General features: G+C 35.4%; 2 protein-coding genes across 3 annotated transcripts; one reads left to right on the forward strand and one right to left on the reverse strand.

Annotated features, from left to right (window-relative positions):
* The first annotated feature begins 9,789 nt into the window (after positions 1-9,789).
* LOC137819271 (multiprotein-bridging factor 1a) lies at positions 9,790-12,527 on the forward strand. Of its 2 annotated transcripts, none has more exons than XM_068623072.1 (4): positions 9,790-10,064; positions 10,487-10,570; positions 12,050-12,132; positions 12,248-12,527. In XM_068623072.1, exons 1-4 carry the CDS (start codon positions 9,923-9,925, stop codon positions 12,365-12,367), a joined length of 429 nt encoding a protein of 142 aa, XP_068479173.1. In that variant the 5' UTR covers positions 9,790-9,922; the 3' UTR covers positions 12,368-12,527. The 2 variants fall into 2 exon arrangements, with proteins under 2 accessions (XP_068479173.1, XP_068479181.1); XM_068623080.1 differs by having other exon boundaries at positions 9,813-10,093.
* Positions 12,528-15,338: 2,811 nt separating this feature from the next.
* On the reverse strand, positions 15,339-18,066 carry LOC137829993 (UDP-glycosyltransferase 79B30-like). The gene is made up of 2 exons (XM_068637055.1): positions 17,476-18,066; positions 15,339-16,463 (listed from the first exon to the last, which is right to left on the reverse strand). Exons 1-2 carry the CDS (start codon positions 17,976-17,978, stop codon positions 15,593-15,595), a joined length of 1,374 nt encoding a protein of 457 aa, XP_068493156.1. The 5' UTR covers positions 17,979-18,066; the 3' UTR covers positions 15,339-15,592.
* Between the last annotated feature and the right edge of the window lie 3,263 nt (positions 18,067-21,329).

A 21,329-nucleotide genomic window follows, 5' to 3' on the forward strand; every position in this document is an offset into this window, starting at 1 on the left:
CTAATTGTCCTTCCAAACGCAACATGATGGTGCATGAAGGGGTAGTCCTAAGTGATCATAGTTACCAAAGATCTAGATCTCCTAACCATTCTAGATCCCCAAGTGAGGAAGAGAGTGAGAATCCATGTGAAGGAGATTTATTAGTAGTGAGGAGAATGCTAGGACAAGTTTTAAAACCCTTTGATGAAAGTCAAAGAGAAAATATTTTCCATACTAGATGCCTCATTAGTGATAAGTTCTGTTCTTTGATTGTGGATGGGGGGAGTTGTGCAAATGTGGCAGGCACATGAGTGCTAGATAAACTTGGATTGCCTACCATCTCTCATGCCAAGCCCTATAAACTTCAATGGTTAAGTGAGGAGGGGGAAATCATAGTAAATAAACAAGTCCTCACAGTCTTTCTATTAGCAAATACAAGGATGAGGTCTTATGTGATGTTGTCCCTATGGAAACTACTCATATTCTTTTAGGTAGGCCATGACAATATGATAGAAAAACTCTTCATGATGGCCTTACCAAAAAAATTTCTTTCACCTTCCATGATCATAAGGTCACACTAAAATCTCTCTCACCAAAGGAAGTCCACACTAAAAATGAAAGAGAAGAGACAGAAAGAAAAAGATAAAAAGAATTCTAAGAGAAGCCTTCTCATTTCACCACAATAGGTAAAAAAAGGTAATGCATTCCCAAAAGAATATTTTCATAGCTTTCCCTAGGACCCTTGAGAGTGAGTTGGCGATAAATAGCCCTTCATGTTTGGCAACTTTGGTAAAGGAATTTGAAGATGTTTTTCAAGATCCGCCAAAAGGATTACCTCCTCTAAGGGGCATTGAGCACCAAATAGATTTCATTCCCGGTGTTTCTTTACCAAATAGGCCTGCATATAGGACCAATCCAACCGAGGCCAAGGAAATTCAACAACAAGTAGAAGGATTAATAGCTAAGGGGTGGGTGCAAGATAGCATGAGTCCTTGTGCTATGCCTGTGATTCTTGTCTCTAAAAAGGATGGGAGTTGGAGGATGTGTACGGATTGTCGCGCCATAAACAACATAACCATTAAGTATAGGCATCCCATTCCTAGATTAGATGACTTGTTGGATGAGTTACATGGGTCTCAAATATTTACCAAAATTGATCTTAAGAGTGGTTATAACCAAATCCGAATTAAACCGGGGGATGAATGGAAAACTGCCTTTAAGACCAAGTTTGGTTTATATGAGTGGTTAGTCATGTCTTTTGGCTTGACCAATGCTCCAAGTACCTTCATGCGACTCATGCACCATGTTTTAAGACATTTCATTAGCAAGTGTGTAGTGGTCTATTTTGATGATATTCTTATCTATAGCTTGTCTTTAGAGGATCATGAGAAGCATGCTAGGCAAGTATTGGAAACCCTTAGGAAGGAGAAATTGTATGCTAATTTTGCTAAGTGTGTGTTTGCAATAGATCATATAGACTTCCTAGGGTTTGTTGTAAGTTCCAAACGGGTTCATGGAGATAAGGAAAAGGTTGCAACAATTAGACATTGGCCAACACCCACTAATGTTAGTGAGGTAAGAAGTTTTCATGGACTTGCTAATTTTTATAGGCAGTTTATGAAAGACTTTAGTACCATTACCGCACCTCTAAATACCATAGTAAAGAAGAATGTGATGTTTAAATAGGGACACAAACAAATTGAAGCTTTTGCAACTTTGAAAGATAAATTGACTAAAGCCCCCATTTTATCCCTTCCTAACTTTGCTCAAGACATTTGAAATAGAATGTGATGCCTCAAACATAGGCATTGGGGTTGTCCTCCTTCAAGAAGGTCACCCCATAACTTATTTTAATGAGAAACTAAAAGGGAGTCATCTCAACTACTCCACCTAAGATAAAGAACTTTATGCTCTTCGTTAGAGCCTTGCAAAATTGGCAACACTACCTTTTTCCAAAGGAGTTTAAATAGTGATCATGAATCCCTTAAATATTTGAAAGGCCAAAGCAAGCTTAATAAGAGACATGCTAAGTGGGTGGAGTTCATTGAGCAATTTCCTTATGTGTTCAAACATAAGCAAGGTAAAACAAATGTGGTTGCGGATGCTCTTTCAAGAAGGTATACCTTGCTCAATGTTTTGGATGTTCAATACTTAGGTTTTGATCACATAAAAGAAATCTATAAACATGACCTTGATTTCTCTCTCATCTATCAAGAGTGCTCAAAAGGAGGACACAAAGACTTTTTCATACATGATGGTTTCCTTTTCAAAGGGAAAAAACTTTGTGTTCCCCAAGGGTCTTTACGAAAATCTGTTGTTAGAGAGGCACATGAGAGTGGACTTATGGGACACTTTGGGGTAGCTAAGACTTTAGACACCTTGCATGAACATTTATTTTGGCCCCACATGCGCAAATACGTACATAGCTTCTATGAAAAATGCATAGCATGTAGGAAGGCTAAGTCTAAAGTGCAACCCCATGGCTTATATACCCTCTTCCCATCCCAACTATGCCTTGGGTAGACATCTCCATGGATTTTATCTTAGGTCTTCCCAAGAAATCCAAGGGTATGGATTCTATCTTTGTCGTAGTGGACCGCTTTTCTAAAATGGCTCACTTTATTCCATTCCACAAAGTAGATGATGCTTGTTTTATTGCAAATCTCTTCTTCAAGGAAGTCGTTCGTTTGCATGGGCTTCCTAGAAGTATCGTATTGGACAAAGACTGAAGTTCTTAAGTCACTTCTAGAGGACTTTATGGGGAAAACTTGGAACTAAACTCTTGTTTTCCACTACTTGCCATCCCCAAACTGATGGTTAAACAGAAGTGGTTCTACCTCATATTGAGTTTGCCTATAATAGAGTAGTAAATTCTACTACCTCCCACACCCCTTTTGAGGTTGTATATGGGTTCAATCCCCTCACACCTCTTGAACTCCTTCCTATTCCTGTACTTGATGAGGTGTTGTGTAAAGATGGTTTTGACAAAGCTTCTTTTATTAAAGACATGCACCACCACATCAAGCTGCAAATTGAAAGGAAGGTAGACAAGTATGCTGAGCATGCCAACAAAGGGTGCAAGACATTGATCTTTGAACCCGGGGATTGGGTTTGGCTACACTTGAGGAACGATAGATTCCCTACTCATAGGAAGTCCAAACTTATGCCACGTGGTGATGGTCCTTTTCAGGTCATCAAGAGGATTAATGACAATGCCTATGAGTTGGATCTGTTGATACATACTTAGGTAGTCATTCTTTTCATATCAGTGATCTGACTCCTTTCTCTACAGGTCTTCCAAATTCGTAGACGAATTCCCTTCCACCCGGGGAGCATGATGAAGACCTAGGAGAGAGGGCGCCTACTGACCAGGCCCAACCCATGCCCTCAACACCCACCATACCTTAAAGGATTACAAGAAACAAATCACAAACTTTGGGTGTTGAGCATCAATTTGTTTCCCTTTTTGTAATTTCAGTAGAGTAGGTGTCTTTTAGTACAAATGGGGGGGGGGGGGGGGGTGCTTAGTTGTTTAGCTCATGAGGCCTTGTAAGGGAGGAAGCTTAACCTAGCTTCTAGAATTCTAGGATGATGGTGCGGCATTGACCTTAGTCAATGACCTAGGTCGCACCATATTTCCCTTTCCCTTCCTACCCTCACAGTTTGTGCTCTAAGGCTCCTCCTCTTATAAATAGGAGGCCTCCCTCATTGTATTTACAAGTTGAAATTAATAGAAGAAGAGTTACTCTGCACAAATTATTTGAGGTGTTAGTGAGGTTTGAATTCCTCTTAGTATTTAGGTCTTATCTTGTGAGTATTGAGAGCTCTCAAGTGGCGGTTATCTTCACTTATCTTGGAGGCCAATCACACTCTAAGTGGCGTGTTCCACTTCTCAAATCCATCACATAAGCTTTCTCCTTCCTTCATCTATTCTTCCATTGTCATTCCATTTTTTCTCTTTGTATCATGTTCTTGTTTGATTTTCCTTGTTTCCATTTGGAAATTCTATTTTGGTTTCTTTTCCTTGTTCTTTAATTCCGCATCTTCTAGCATCATTTTCACCTTATAATTGTCTTTTCCTTTTGCCTTTGTGAAATGAACCTTCACATCTACTTAACCACTTGGTTAAGTTAATATCCAGTGGGGATTTTCCTAAGGTCTTCACTCTTAAATTCCTAAAATCTCAATCTAAGTAAAGTGTCACACCATAAAATGAACAATCCTAAAATCAACTCACATCAGAGGTACTCGAAAATGGTGCATATAAGTTGGAAACTCTAGGTGGGGGAGCTATCCCCCTAACGTGAAATGCGATAAATCTCAAATTTTATTTCAGTCAAGATGCCTAGATTTGCATTTCTTTCCTTTGAACACTATATTTTTGTTTGAGGTGACACTCTTTTTCCCCTAAAAGGGGTTTTTAAATGAGGTCACCTAGTAATAAATTTGTTCTTTGGAGATATGTGTGAGATAAGTTGATTTGAATTGAATAGCGTAATCACCTGAGATGGCACACAGTAAGACGACCTAATTCAAGGTGAGCACGATTACCCAGGTAGAGGCGCCCTGTAAGATTTGAACGGGTGAGGTTGTCTGAGATGACACATGGTAAGACGAATTAACTCGAAACAAATGTAGTTGCCCGAGTATAGGCGCCCTGTGAGACAAGTTAACTCAGAATATTGTGTAGCAGCCCGAGATAGCACATGGTATGACGACCTAACTCGGGACAAATATAGTTACCCGAGTATAGGTGCCTTGTGGAATGAATTGACATGGAACATGTGTAGTTATCCGAACTAGCACATGGTAAGACGACCTAGCTCAGAGCAGATGCAAATGTCCGAGGAGGCGCCCTATAAGGGATATTAACTTGGAGCATATGTGATAGTCGCGCGGTAAGACTACCCAACTTAGGGGTGAATACCGTTGAAGCTCATCATTTGGCCAAACTCGAATTTGGGTTACCCCAGAAAAATTTATGATGTCGTACCCTTTGGATGACTCATGAAAAGAACTGTGTTGAAAATGTCCAAGCCAGTGATGGGCAGATTAGGTTGAAGTGGCACACAGTTCGGCCAACCAGAAAGGTATCACGTTAAAAAATTAGCTTATTCGTTAAGAACTAATTTCATTTGTATGTTTCATCCCGCCCTATTACGTTAATCATGTTATAGTCAGATGTAAATGTCAGCCTGATTGGTAAAGCATTTGTTCATACGTTCATGCATTATAAGTAAAACCTTTTGATTTCAAAATAATGAACATCTTAGAATTCAAAATGTTGAATAAGTATCGACGAGGAGTTTAAGTGTTAAATAAGTTCAACAATTAAAATTGAATAGTAAATACAGTCCATAAAAAGTTTGAATTAAGAATCCCCCACTAGCTTTCCATCAACCATGATCTTGCCCGGATCTATCTTTGAGAAGTCTACAATAGGGTGGACAACAGCCACTTGCTCCAAAGCAACTTCAAATCCAACAAGGATAGGATTGGGTGACGTCTTCTTGAAAGGAGTCGGTGGCCTTAGAAAAATCTTTTTCTTTGCGCATCATTTCATTCTTCAAGTCTTCAACCTCATTTGAGAGTTTTCTCTTCTCTTCGGCCAAAACTAGTCCCTTTTGGGCCTTGTCGGCCAAAGCCACACCCAAACAGTTAACTTCAGCTCAGAGGCGTTCAACTTCTTGATGAAGTTCCATATTCTCTTTAACCGTCTGGTCTTCAGCTCTTTTTCAATCCTTTGCCTTGATGTTGATTAGGCAAGTCAAGGCATTTAATGCTTGACCGAGGAGTTTCTCGGTGTCGTCACGGAGGCGATCTTCGTCATGAGCCATCAATCTAACCTTATCTTCGTTAGGCAAGAAGCATGACTCGCCATGCACTGGATTGTCAAAATCGGGATCCCATAAGCTTTTCCTTTGTGACCTCTTGATTAAGGGCTCGACCATCCGAGTGTGAGTCGGATTGGACCTAAGCGACACCAGTTGAAGCTTTCCTCTTTTTGTAACAAAGAGTCCTTGTTCATGCTCGCATCTGCCCTCATTTTCCTGGCACGCTCAACCAACTCAATTTTGCTAATGTTAGAAAGAATGCTATCTGCAAGAACAAACAAATACTTAGAGGTCGTTGATTAAGTTTTCCTTTCAAGGATGAAAAAGGAGATATACTGATGTAGGCTTTGAGAGCATCGGGGAGGTATTCTTTGTTCAAGAGTGTTGGCGTGTCAAAGACGACCTTGAGACCTTCCAAGAATTCACAAATACCTTGTTCCCTTTGGGCAGGTCTTCCAGGCGCCGAGCACTTTGGAATTGGGGATTGGGTGCCCAGTACAAAGGGAAGTCCAGTAGGGACAAATCTCCTACCGAGGCGAGGACTTTAATGAATTGATTTTTGAAAAATTTATAGGATGACTGGAAGAGGGTAAGCATACCTCTCCTAGAGGCACCATTCAGAGAAATCCACAATTGGCGACTAGAGTGTTTGAGTTCGAAGAAATAAAGGAAGACTTCCACAATCAACGAAATGCCGAGCTGGGAAAACAAGATTATGAAACCTCAGATGAATGCCCAACTATTTGGATGTAGCTGGGCGGGTGCCACGTTCAAATCAGTTAGAAAATCTTTCTCAAAGATTGATAGGGAAGACGAAGTAGGACCTTAGTGAAAAATGTGGCATAGAAAAATAAAAATGGTTCGTCGGGGTTCGATGTATCGTCACTACATATAGGCTCCCATTCCCTATACTCTACAACTTTCACTAAACTCTCATGCTTTTTTCTTAAACCCCCCGATTCTCTAAGCTTTTTAATTTTTAAACGGGTAGTAAAAACGGAGGTCTCTCTAAGCAGTTTCTTTTTTGCCCAAGGATAAGCAAAACTATAATCCATCTTCAAAGACAACTAAGACATAAACAAAGATAGAATGCGAACGAAGTTCAAGGCAAAGCACATGCAAAATGAATCGAATAAACATATATCAATGTGCATTATTAAAATCAATGGAAAGATGATAAATGTTAGAATTAGAGGCCTTAAACAAGAGGGGGTGAATTGTTTTTGAAAGATTTTCGCAAGTATTGAAGGTTGAGTGAAAAGATATGAAGAATTAATCACTGGAAAGTTTGTTCAGTCAAATAGAAAATTGTTTTTAAGCTTGATTCCAAAAAAATCAACCTATTGTTTTCACGAAACAACCGGTTGGTTATACCAACAGATTTGAAAATCAAAGATAAAAAAATTTAATGAGTGTAGGGATAGAGAGATTCACACAAGATGTTTATACTGGTTCACTTTTAACTAAGAGCTACAAACAGTCCTTAGCTAACCGCTGAGAATTGACAATGTAATCAAACCTAGATTACAAACCACACACCAAGAGTGATGATGTTAAACCCCTCAAGAACACACACCACTCTTTAGCATCCAGAACAACCCTCTGAAACTGCACCACATCAAATCACATAGAAATACAATGTTCAGAGAAGAAGAGAATATAATACACCTGGGTAAAATCAAAGATTAAAGTTTAGAATTACAAGACAATCCTATTCCAAACTTGAGATGATCGAAAAGCTCTTTGAAATCTTGAAAACTGTTTTTGACTGATCTCTCTTTCTTAGTTAATGCATAAGAGCGTAAAACAACTTTTTTATAACTCCAATCAAATGGTTAAAGCAGTTAAATCCAAAACCAAAAGTTGTTGGAATCATTTAAAACAGATTGAAACAACTTGACAAAATTCTATTAAGGTTTTCAGAAAAACAACCAATTGATTTCTTGAAACAACCTTTAGAATCTGTTTGACAACAAAGTCAAAAACAAAGCTAAGCTTTTCCAAGCCATTTTTAAAACACTAAAGCTTTGTTTGGATTGGGGAGTGCAAAGTTGAGGGTGTGGGAGAGTGAGAGTGTGAGAAGAAAGTGTGGAAAAAAGTGAGTGTGTTTGGATTAGGATATATTAGAGTGAATGTGTGAAGAAAGTTTATTGAGATACATGAGTGTGCGATGGTTGTAAGAGTATTTTAAATTATTTTGAATAGTGTAAATTGTAAGATTACAAATTTACCATTATATATATAAAAAAATTTATTAATTTTGTGCATATTTTAGTTAATTAAAATAATTTAAAGTTGTATTTATAAATAAAAGAAAAAAAATGTAAAATTCAAAGAAATAATTAAATATAATTTTAAATATAAGTATAATTTTATTATTTTTCATTTTATTTATTTAAATTAATTTTTTTATTTAAGTTAATTTATTTAGATAATTTTAAATTATGTTATGTTATGATATATATATATATATATATATATATATATATATATATATATATATATATACACACACAATTATTATCAATAATAATTTCATTATTAATATTATTGTATGGGAAAGTAAGGGCACTATGGTCTTTTCATCTCATTCCACTTTCCTTTCTCTTTAATTATGATAGGATCCTAAATACCCTCAACTTTCCATTCACTCTCACCCTCAACCTCCCCCTCTCATAGAAGTAAACAAATGTGACACCCATTCACCCTCACCCTCAAACTCCATCATCCCCAAAAGCAAACACACACTAAGTGTCAAACAACCAATTAATTTGACATTTCAACAGGTTGAAATTTCACACTCTTTTAGAAAACTCATATTTTCAAAAATATTAAGATTTAATTAACTTTGGATTATCTTAAAGAGTGAGTTAACAATTCAAAGACTACTAGACACGCATAGAAAACCAACAACAAAGTCTTCAAGCATTCCTCTTGGATTTAGAGATATAAAAGCACCTTGTTCAACAATAGTCACCGGATAAAGTTAAGCGGATAAAACATACTTGTTTTTCCGATGGAAGATGGCGGCGTGTGGTGGTGCGACGAAGAGAGGGAAGTTCTTGTTTGCGCAGAGAATGAGGTAAAAAGTGTTGGGTTTGAAGAAGAAAGGTGTTATGTATGGAAGAAATGAAGTCAAAACAACAAGATTTCCTCACCGTTGATTGTGTGCCACGTGTACGCACCACATTTAGTATGGTGAGATGTCCTTTCGAAAGACGGTTCAGAATTTGTGTCCCAGCTACCCTTTGTCAGAAGTGTCATGTCAACCACCAGTACAAGTAAGCCTCTTCACCTCCTCAAACTCGTCTTGAGCATAGGGGGTTGTGTACTGATCGGACGTGCCCGAGACCTCGATCCCGGACACTTCAGTGTGATAGCTCAGATGGTGGTCGGGCCCATTTGAAAAATACCTAGCTCGACATGGGATAAAAAATATGCCTAATAATGTGTTGTGAGGTCCGCCCAATCAGTTGGCAGCCCATGTTAAAAAGATAACTAAAGTAAAATGACATAGAGAATAACCAAATTAGTTAGATGTATATATTTTCGATGTAAATAAAAACTATTAAAGATAGAAGATGCATGTACTTGTAAAATGAAGGTATATCTTAACATAATATTCTTATTAATGAAATTGTTGAAGGAAAGTCTATAAAAAGGGCTTGAGACCCGAGATAAAGGTAAGTTTTTTCTAAGAACTTTACACAGATACATAATTTTTTCATTCAGATATCATAATTTGAATGTTCTCACTGACTTAATCGTCAAAATGTGATCAATAGGTGGAACTTCCCTCATCACAAAACACTAGTGTTTTGGTTCAAGTACAGCCGATTCAACTCGAAGTCCATTACCAATTTCCGACTCAGGAGAACAATCATAGTTTAATCTAAGAAGCTAATAATTATATTTAAAAGATTAAGTTGAGGTAATATTTAATATATAAGATAAAAGTAAAGAAAATATATAAAAATAATTTCCGGAAAAACCGAAAGAGTCTCATCTTCCATATCTTCCTTCGTTTCTTCTCTCATTGAAGCTTGACGAACGAACACAACGAACCCAAGACACAACCATTCCAATACCAGACAAAGACACAAACAAACATGTCCGGTGTGGGACCTGTTTCTCAGGATTGGGAACCCGTCGTCCTCCGCAAGAAAGCTCCCACCGCCGCAGCGAAGAAGGACGAGAAAGCCGTCAACGCCGCCCGCCGCTCCGGCGCCGAAATCGATACCCAAAAAAAATGTTCGTTTCCGATACCCTCAACGAAAAAAGTAAACATATCCTCGTAAAATTGTTCCTCGCGTGTTAATTGATCTGCAAATCTGAATTTCTTCTAACGCTTTGATCAGTTTATCCTCAATTTTTGTTTTTGAAATCTCGGATCTGAACGTGTTTTCTCGTGACAATTGCAGATGATTTGCTGTTGAGGCAGCAGATTTAATTTGAAAATTAAATCTTTTAAACGGTTAGAAAAAAAATTTGAATTTGATGATTTGGCAAAAGGGGTACTTAAAAAGCAAAAGCTAAATTATTTGGCATAGAATGCTTATGGATGTACCTTTTGTGTGTGTGTTTGTTTTTTGGTGGTTTTTATTTTTCTTTCGTTGATGACCTTTATTGTTTGGATGGTTTGAAGATGATTGTTCAATTGTTACCTCTTACAGATAATGCTGGGACTAACAAAGCAGCCTCTAGCAGCACTTCATTGAACACTAAGAGGCTTGATGAGGATACAGAGAATCTAACTCGTGAGTAACAACATATATAGACAGAGAATTAGGTTGTGTTTGATTTATCTTCTCAAAAACTGCTTTTAGTTTTCAAAATTTAAGTAAACAAGATTGCCTGGACAATTGGTGGAGGGTGGTGCTAGGCACGAAGCAGAATGGGGACAAATAAGATGAGAAAATATCATGAACTAAACACTTCTTTTGTGAACGATTTTCAAAGCCTAACAAATTTTAGATGACAAAATTGATTACTGAGTAATGTTAGATTTTTATGAGGAAGGAAATAAAACAGCCCTTAGTTTTTTTTTTATGATTTTTATACCAATGAAAAACGTGTATCTACTTTTGAAAATACAGTTATATGGGAGGAATAAAGAGGTGAATTATGTAAACGATATTGTCGTCCATATGGGGTGTTGTGTTAGCATTTAGGGGATATTTCCTGCAGTAACATCCTTATCCTGCTTTTTAGTATTGACAACTACACAAATTTTCTTGGAGCATGTTCTTTTTGGTAGTTTTATTGTATTGTCTTTTGACTCTTTCTAGGTTATGGAGGTTCTGTTTTTTTTTAATCAATAGTAATTATGTGGTAGGTAGATTGAAGGACCAACTGTCTCACCATCATAATTTGGCAATAGCTAGAAATGTGTTTACTACTAACTTTTTGGAGATATCAAGACAAAGTTTTTCGTGGTGTAATTGTTAGAGGTGCTATATAGAATCATTCATGCATCTTCCCCAAGCCACTCAAGATTTTTGGGTAGTTGGTTCATGTCATGGTATTAGTCTCTGTGAGCAAGTGATCTAGAGTTTGATTCCTGCTGTCCTCATTTTTCTAATAAAAATTTTAATCTGTTCTAAGCTAAGGGCGCGTGAGCATTAATCATGCTTAAAACTAAATATATTTGGGGTGTGTTAAAGATGTGATATTAATGATAGATGATAGAAATCAATGTTAGTTCTTTGTCCAAAGCACAAATAAGAAAGTAATATGGTAGAAAAGATGACATAGATTCAGACACGAGGAAAAGCTTCATGATAGTAACCCTCTCCCCGGACCAAAGTAATGATTTTTCTTCAATTGACCTATGTGCAATTTCTAAGTTAAATGATACTATTTTTTCAAATCTTGCCATTATAAATTTGACTCGAGCATGCATGCATGCAATCTGTTTCACATACCCCTCTGCATTTTAGCCACAGACATCAGTTTCTTATCTCTTACTTCTTTATGAGATGTGGAACTTCTCGGGGTCACTGGATCATTAATTCTAGGTTTTGATATGAAGTCCTTGGGCTTGAGGAGCATAAAACATGGTTGAACTTGTTGCTCTCTACGTTTTTATTTGTCTACTGATTGTGCATATTATGGATTCATATGATTTCATAGTCTGTTTAATGGACCGGAGAATTATGGTGAGCAGTGGAACTGTTGTTCAAGTTTTAGATTTCTTAAACAAAAGTTAAAGGCTCTGATTGAACTTTTGTGTACAGATGAGAAAGTACCAACTGAACTTAAGAAGGCTATAATGCAAGCTAGGATGGACAAGAAACTTACTCAGTCTCAGCTTGCTCAAGTATTACTCTCCCATCTGCAGAAAAAAAAAGTTGAAAAATGATAAGTTTCTTGATTTTCCTTTTTGATAATAGTTAGGCATTATCAATGATTTGCATTTGCATTGTTATTTGCAGGCAATCAACGAGAAACCTCAAGTGATCCAGGAATACGAATCAGGGAAGGCCATTCCAAACCAGCAGATAATTGGCAAGTTGGAAAGAGCCCTTGGAACTAAACTGCGTGGCAAGAAATAAGGAAACTAAAATCATGGTTCTGCATATGTTATGGTTTGCATGTTTCGGTATGGAGTGTTGTGTTTGCTCACTAATTGTGCATATTTAAGACAGATAAAGGGTTGTGAGGACCTGAGGCTTTCACATGTTCTAATAAATAAAGTTGCATTTTCAGTATAAATCCTAGTTTTACCGGCGATTGTGAGATGTTATTGGTTTCAAAATTAAGTTAATGTGTGTTGACTTAATTTGGACTTTTTTTTCCTTTCTAGTTGGATTTTGTGGTCTTATGAGCTCTTCTTTTATAACAAAGATGTTATTTGAGATTACAAAGTAAAATATTTTGAGAGGATATAAATATAAACATTGATTTAATAACTTTATAAAGAGAAGAATTTGGTATACACTTTTTCATGTATAAGACAATTTAATGATCTAGTATTTTTTTTAAGAAGCAAAAGCTCATGCAATTTTTGTTGTTGTTTTACGTAAGAACGTTATTTTGTTTTGTATTACGAGATTTCTATTTATAAGTATGTTAAATAAGTTCACTGGGCATGTGCTGAAGATTGTTCTAGTTTGTGAAGATTACTCGGTCATATATTAGACTATTGAAACAATATTGTGTATGATTAAAGGCCGTCTCTAACTGCACCTCCATAGCTTCTTCCGGTACCTAACAAATCAGGTGAAAATATCATTTTGTTTTTAAAATTGTAAAATTTGAAAATATCATTTTGTTTTTAAAATTGTAAAATTTGAAATATATTTCTAATTCAGAAATACTTTTCAATCCAGAATGTACTTTTTTTTCATTTACATTGTAGATTGTAGAATTCAAAAGGTATTTTCAGATTATTCCAGATTTTACAATCCTAAATGTTTTTATTTCTTAAAAAAAAATTACATTTTAAATTATAGAATTCAAAATATATTTTTAAATCCAGAAATACTTTTGTTATTCTATAATTTGGAATGTATTTATTTTTAAATTTAGATATTTCATGAGCAGTAGAATTTGGAAGTTATTTATGAATCTGAAATTACTTTCCAAATTTTTCCAAATTTTATAATCCAGAATGTATTATTTTTTAAAGAAACATTCTGGATTATAGAATCCGAAAGTATTTTCAGATTTAGAGTTCTATAATTTGAAGTTTTTCTGGATCACTTCAATAAAATAAAGAATATTTTTGGTATTTTAAGAGGTATTGGGTGTAAAAAAAGGGCAGGATGAAATAACCATGATTAAATTATTTTAGTTTAACAACTAAGGTCTAAGAGATTCTCTTGGATATCTTATTACATAAAAAGAAAGCATTTGAGGTCGATATTGTAACAAAGTGTTGTGTGCAAAATAAACAAATTTTTTCTACACCTGCATACTTTCTTTTGCACCTCCATACTTTTATTATTAGTTTGAGCTAAAACATCATTTTATTTTTCTAAATTTTTATTCATTCTTTCAAAAGCCACAACACACAGAAAAAAAAAATCTAACGAGGTGCAAAAATAGAGTACAAAACTCAAAAAAAAAAAATTCGCACTGGGGAATATTAAATACAATGAACTTCTTGTGAATCCTCTCACAAACGTTCAAATGATGGAACTATCCTCTCAAATGTTGCGAGTGAAGAAAAATGAAAGTGTTGCAACTATAAGGGAGATATGAGATTGCAATTGGGGTTATTTAAAAAGACATGATTATGTTTTATTTAGAGTTATTTAAATATTTTAAAAAGGTTAAAAATGAACTTTTAACAATATTAATATAGAAATGTAGAATAAAGATTTAGAGGTGAAGGAAGAATTTGCTGCAAAAATATATAGAAAACTTAAACAAATGTTCAGTTGTTAAGGTGGAGTAATATGGAGCAATATTCATTACATTTAAGATTGCAATATTCATTATTTAAGATTTCTTTTTTAAAAGACATAATTCTAGCCTTATAAATAAGGTATCAATAAAAATAGAAAAGTTCCTCCTAATTTATGGTAAGAATTTTAGAACTACGTCTTTTTCTACCTTGATCTTACTAACGACTTGCAAATTCCTAAAAGTCTTAAGATTCATCCTTTAAATACACCACGAGATTTCATGTAAAAATTTGTCTTTGCTTAGGATACAAACTCTCAAATCCATATTTACCACCCAACAACTAATACCCATGGACTAGGGGTGGTCATGGATTAGATTTTCCAAAATCTAATCTAGATCCAATAAAATGGATTGGATTTAAAATCCATTTCCATTTAACTAGATCAAATTTATTTGGATTTTTAGGATTTAGGGTTTAGGGTTTACGAACTAATACTTAAACTCGGTATAAACAAATGCACTTCTCAAACTTGGACAAGGATCGCATACCTTGATCTTGCCAAGTATTGTTTCTTATCGCATGTACTCGGACAACTGCCCTGCTCTGAGCTTGATTTGTTCTTTCCACGCACTAGCTCGACTTACTATGCGTTTATACAACTTAGTTGTAATGCTCCTTTTCAGAGCGTCTACTTCGGATCTTACCGAGGAAGGTCGACTCACCTGCCAACACAGAATCAACTTATACACAAGATGTCTACTTGTGTGTTTCTTCAAACACCGAGCTAGTCTACCATGTATCAACTGAACGATCTATCTATGCAACTTCACTTACCCCATAGAGCGCCTAGACTCGAGTGATTTCTTTCACATCGAACTAGCCCGACTTATCCTGTACTAGGTCAGGTGACCTTAGTGCAACCTTACTCACCCCACAGAGCGCCTAGACCCGGGTGATCACTTTCACACCGGGTTAGCGGGACTTATTCTGTACCGGTCTAGATGAGGCATCTGTGCAACTTTACCTGCAATGCGACTTCCCAAGGAAGGTCGATTTATCTGCCAATGGTAATCAATTGTTTACACGACCTCTTCTCGAAGAACTCCTTCGAGAAAAAGGTTGTGGTATCATGCATCACAATCAACGAGAAAAGCAAAAGAAAGAAAATAGCATCTTGCAAATAACGTTTTATTAGATGACCTCATTAAAAAAACCCTCCTCAAGAGAAAAAGTGTCTCACCTTTTCAGCACCATATTGTTAAACAACAACTATCAACTTAACTAAAATAAAACTTAAGATTAGGAGCGTTCCAGGTCTTCCCTCCAACACCTTTATTCATTAAGTTTTGAATTGTGACCTGTGACATGAATTTGTAAATATTGAGGTGAATTCCAAGTGTGAAGTAATTGGTTTACAAGTCAAAACTCATTTGCGAAGTATCTCTCGGAGTCTCGTGCAGAAGTTGTGAAAATAATAGGACTCTAAATCTTTGTCAAGCAGGGTCTCTCTAATTCTAGTATGATTATCCCTCACCTTTTTGCTAGTTTCATTCTCCTCATCCATCACAATGCTCACAACTTTGCACACATTATCCTTTGTGTACATTCCATCTTCACCTTTTTCCACTTCCACCCCAACCTCCAAGTTGTTGGCCATCATCCTTGCATTCAGGATCTGGTCACCAACATTAGGCAACAGCACCAACTGACACTTGTTCACCAGTGCCTCAGACAAAGACCCAGAACCACAATGTGTGATGAAGCACCCCACAGAAGGGTGTGCAAGAATCAACTGTTGCATAACCCATCCTCCATACACAAACCCTCTCCCTTTAACTCTCTCTTCAAACCCTTCAGGCATGGCTGATTCCACTGTCTCAAACCCTACTGGGGGCTTCACGGCTGCCAGGAATGGCATGCCAGTGAGCTCAAGACCAAGCACCAACTCTTGGAATTGCTCTGGCCTCAAAGTGCACTCACTCCCAAAACAACAATAAACCATTGTGCCTGGCTCAAACCCTCCAAGCCATGTGGAGAATTTCTCCTCCAATTCAGTGGTTGGTGGCTCCAGAATAACTGGACCACTTGCAAGCACAGGCTTGTTAAACTGATTTCCAATGTAATCAAGATAAGGCCCTTCAATTTCTCTGCATGTTCTGTATGCCAACACATCAGCTTCATTCATTGCGGTGAATTGGCGATCGTAGAAGAGAACATCACTCCCAAACGTATCCTTTCTTTTCCTGGCAAAGGCACAAGCCTCATGAGCATGAAGCTTGATGGACGAGTTAGGGTACCTGTGTTCAAATATGTTATTATATAACTATGATAGGAATCTGACACACAATACATTTATGCAAGGGGTCTTTCACACTGTTAATAGTAAAATACATACATTTTGATACTCTTTATCAGAAGTTACACTATTTATAATAAATACATGCCCCTTACATCCTAATAAATTAATATTTTAATTATTTTATTTTACTTTTAATTTAAAATATTATTATATTATTAAAAGGAGCTGTCAAGTATTTGTTTTTTATTGTTTCAAGTGTAAAAGAAAAGTTTTCCTTTATAATATAATAATATTTTAAATAAAAACATAGGATGTTAACACCACCGACATTAAAAAAACATACATTTCATAAACTAGTAAAATAATATTTTAATCATATTTAATTTATTTTTTAATTTTAAATATTATAATATTATTATAATGTGATGTCAACAGTATACTTTTACTATGTTTGTGGTGTCAAAAAAATTCTTTTCTTAAAAATAAAATAAAAATAAATAAAATATTACTTTATTAAAGTGTGAAGTATATATTTTTATAAAAAATGATAATATATCAGCACTCAACATATTTATATACTACAGATCTATATATTTCAAACCTAATAAATATAAAATTGTAATTCTTCATTAATGAATATAAAAGTCCAAACTATTCATGATAACCAATTTACTAATCTCATTAATAGAAATAATATTATTAATGATGAGTGCTAATTTATTTTTTTTTTCTTAAATTAAATATTTTTGACATTACAAATATTTGAAAAAAAAAGTTTTTGTTGTAATACTTTCCATCTTTAACATTATGATGTATTATAAAATATTTTGATTTCTCTTCACACCAAGAACTATAATGGAAAAAAATAATATTAATTCTATATAGTTTTTAAGGGGAAAAGGTTGTTTTACACTACACACTAAAAACATATATTAACAGCACATTATAATAATATTTAAAATTAAAAAATAAATTATTAGAAAATCAAGTATTGATGATTAGGAGGATACCCTTGTGGTGGTTCCATGAGGTCACTTTCTGATAGGTCAACTCCTTGGTAATATCTGGCTGGTGTGAGAGTGTAACCAACCATCACAGAGCTGACAATGCAATAGTGCACAGCCTTGATGCCTAATTTCTTTGTCAAGGTTGGCATCCAATGTGTGAAATCATAGAAAACAAGGTCAGGTTTGAGATGAGTAAGAAGGGTTTGTATGTCATCTTTGGTTAGATCCATGGCTGTCATGATGTTTGGCTGCAAAGGGTAAGTGACATCTGCAGTGGTTTGTGCATCAGGGGGAAGCCCTTCAACGTGAGGAACTGTGATGGTAACAAATGTTATCAACTCAGGATGCAAGTTGAATGGTTCCAACTTGGCTTGTGCTTTTGGGGGAGTGATGAAGGAGATTCTGTGACCCCCTATGGCTAACTTGTTGCATAGGTGGAGGAATGGGATTTGGTGACCCATGGCCAACCATGGATACATAGCTATGTGCAAAGGACGTGCCTCCATGAGTTTAGAAACAAGAGAAATTGTCAAAGTGAACCAAAAGAAATTGCAGAGGCGAAGTGAGTGAGGTTGCTATAACAACATGGAGAAGAAACGAGAGTAAAGGACCCTTAAGTACTTGTGGTGCTGTGTGATTGTTTTTAATGGTGGTAGGTCATAGCCGCGTATCTTGGTCTTTACATTAATTAGGTTCATCAATCATCATGTGGCCCCACACACCAACTTATCCAAACTAGAAACAATTTTATATCATGACAGTGACACCCTTTTTGTTTCATATTCCTTTATACAATAAAATAAATCATTATTTTTATTTTTATTTATTATTATCATTTAAATATAATATTGTATTATTAAAAGGAATTACCTAAGAAAAGTTGGTGGAAGTAGTAAGTTATTTCTATATTTAGTTGTTATACTTAAGCGCATGTGGGTTACACTAAAAAAATGATTTACCTACTAAATCGGTATGTAAGAGTAGAAATTTGTAGGTAAAATACTTATGAATTTTTCATAAAAAGAAATTTGTATCTAGCGTTGATAATTTATCTACAAAATATGAATCTGTAGGTAATAGCAATCCGTGGATAATACTCACGAACAACAGTCGGTAGGTAATATTCACAAACAAAAATCTGTAGATAATTTCCACGAACAACAATCAGTAGGTGAAATTTACACACATTATCTACCAACTCTATTTTATAGGTAAAACAATAGGTAATCTTACATGCATCAAACTATCCATTCATACGTTTAAATGAATGCATTTTTTACATCCGTATAATATTCAACATATCCAACATATGAAATGATTGAACATATATTAATTGAACAATTTATTATTAAGCATCATCCAATACACCTTACATAAAATAAAACACATTTAATTTCAAATTCAAATACATCATAGTTGAAGGCTCTCATTCTTTTCCTTATAATTTCGGACATGTTCCTTTAGCTGCAAAAAGTGTTGTGAATCATGACAAAAACTCAAAGATTCATGAACCATTGATACTTACTAGAGCACCTCTGATCTTGGTTGGGGAAGCTTCATAGATGTATAGAGGGGCAGTCATGGATGCCATTCCAACTCCCAAACCAACTAAAACTCTTACCATAATGATCACCAATGGAACAGGGGCAACAACCATAACCAAAGCACAAAGAAAGAATGCAACATCAGGCACCAAAATAGATCTCTTTCTCCCTAGCTTGTCATTCATCCACCCTCCAAATTGAACACCAATTATAGTTGTAGCCACAATCATACTTACAATGGTTTCTGCAGAATAGTGGATTAAAACAATCAATCTTCCCACCCACATTAGTTTCAAACGGAAGAAAGCAAAACAAACTTAATTTGGAGCCATGTTCTCTTGTTACACAAGTTAGAGATGATGCATGAAAGTGAATTGCATGTCAAAAACTCAAAATAGAATAAGTAAAACTGGAGAAGAAGAGCATGGTTTTCAAAGGAACTTGATTGATAATTAAGATCATATAAATAAAAGGAGTATAATCGTTTTAACTTTTAGAAACATTTTTTTATTTATTCTTTCTTAAATAGCAAGATATTCTTAATTTAATTAATACAAAGAGAGAAAATTAATATGTACTTTACACCAAATCCATGTTGTTGTTATTTTTTTTTTGATCAGCAATAAGAATTGAATAATAGGAATCACTTAAGGGGTGATTCAACCCTTATACATATCTATACAATATAATCCAACTTCTTGAGCCACCCAAACCAACACAATGGAAAAGCCCATATTAATCTACCACTAAAAACCCCGTAGTAGCATATTACAAACCTAGTACAAACTCACTACGAACATATCAAGAAGCAAAATAGCAACAAGCCTTAGCCACCAACCCAACTACCAGCCCAACAACCCACAAAAACCAACATCCAACAAAATACATATACCTGTCACCCTAAAATGTAACAGGCCATTTATATCGAATTCAAACAAGACAAGGGGGCAAGACACCAATCAGAGAAGGAAAAGCAAGCAGAAGGTATTTTAGAGTTACCCAAGACCAAGCCTTCAATTGAGCCAAAGTAAAGATTTTTGAATGATCCACCACACCTCCTTTAAAAATAACCTTGTTCCTATGACACCAAATCTCTCTAACCATCCAAATCCACACGCTTCCCAAGATAGAGTTGAAAGGCTTTCTAGCATTACAAAATTGCGTGAAATGAACAATAGGATTGATGGGAGCGACCGACGACACTCCTAACCACACGGAACATTGAACCTAAATGAGAGTCAAGCAATTCTACAGTGAAAGAGTAAATGACTAGTAGATTCCTCCTTTAACCTGCAAAAGTAAAATCCATGTCTTCATAAGTAAAATTTATGACTATAAAAAATAAAGTTATCTAAAGTCAAACACATGGAATAAAACTATCATCCAAGATGATCACGGATAATATTGAAATAAGACAAAGAAGAAAAAGAATAAATGTGTTCAAGATTACAATTCACACCAATCTATTGCACTGTAACTACTGCAGTATATACCATAACCCTATGCTCTATACCTTTTAAATTCACTGACCTTATCTATGTCCTCAATTCATTGGCCTTTTCTATGTTCCAGATACACTAGCTCTGTCTTTGTCTTGGATGTATTCTTGGATGTATTGCCCATATTTCCTTATTTATATATACAATTTTTTTTCTATTGTGATGAGAATCAAATAAAGGAGGCTTTTATTAATGAAGGGAGAGGTCATTCACCTACACATTTGAAGTTCTTCCTTCTAGTCTTTTCAAAATTAAAAGAAGACATAAAATAAAGAGAGGATCAAGCCTAAAGCCAAAGAAGTCTACAAGTTTTCAAGAATAGGCTTCATTTAAATATCTCTCTTTATAGTTTCTTTTATAAATTTGTAAATAATATAGAATGTTTAAATACATAGTTTTTAGGAAAGGTGCTTAGAGGGAAACCTTAGATACCTCTTTTGTAAAAGCATCTTTAGGCATTAGTTTAGAATTTTCTAGAAGAGTACTCTTCATGCTTCATTTAGGCGCTATTAGTAAGTAGCATATGAAGAGTCTTTTGGTTAGCTTATGATGTAAGCTTCATGACCAGCCCTTGCTCCTATAAAAGGAGGGCTTAGGTCATTCACAATTCAGATTTGGAATTTGTAGTATCAAAACTCTCCCAAATTGGTGATTGAGTGTAGTGAGAACTTGTCTTCTCCTCTTCCTAGTCTCATCTTGAGTGCCTTGGTTCTCTCAAGTGGCGGCATTGCACACTTATCTTGGAGCATTCACACTTCAAGTGGCGTGTTCATCAACCAAGAACTACAACCACATAAGTCCTCTTTCTTCTCCA

Source organism: Phaseolus vulgaris, chromosome 11 (assembly GCF_000499845.2).
Source record: "Phaseolus vulgaris cultivar G19833 chromosome 11, P. vulgaris v2.0, whole genome shotgun sequence".
NCBI classification, from domain to species: Eukaryota; Viridiplantae; Streptophyta; class Magnoliopsida; order Fabales; family Fabaceae; genus Phaseolus; species Phaseolus vulgaris.

Bases quoted from the DNA above. Each gene is read 5' to 3' on its own strand.
- LOC137819271 (XM_068623072.1), top strand. From the start codon at position 9,923: ATGTCCGGTGTGGGACCTGTTTCTCAGGATTGGGAACCCGTCGTCCTC. The intron at 10,571-12,049 runs GTGAGTAACAAC...TTTTGTGTACAG, and splicing joins GGATACAGAGAATCTAACTC to ATGAGAAAGTACCAACTGAA. The intron at 12,133-12,247 runs GTATTACTCTCC...TGTTATTTGCAG, and splicing joins CTCAGTCTCAGCTTGCTCAA to GCAATCAACGAGAAACCTCA.
- LOC137829993 (XM_068637055.1), bottom strand. From the start codon at position 17,978: ATGGAGGCACGTCCTTTGCACATAGCTATGTATCCATGGTTGGCCATG. The intron at 16,464-17,475 runs GTATCCTCCTAA...ATTTGAACACAG, and splicing joins CTCATGGAACCACCACAAGG to GTACCCTAACTCGTCCATCA.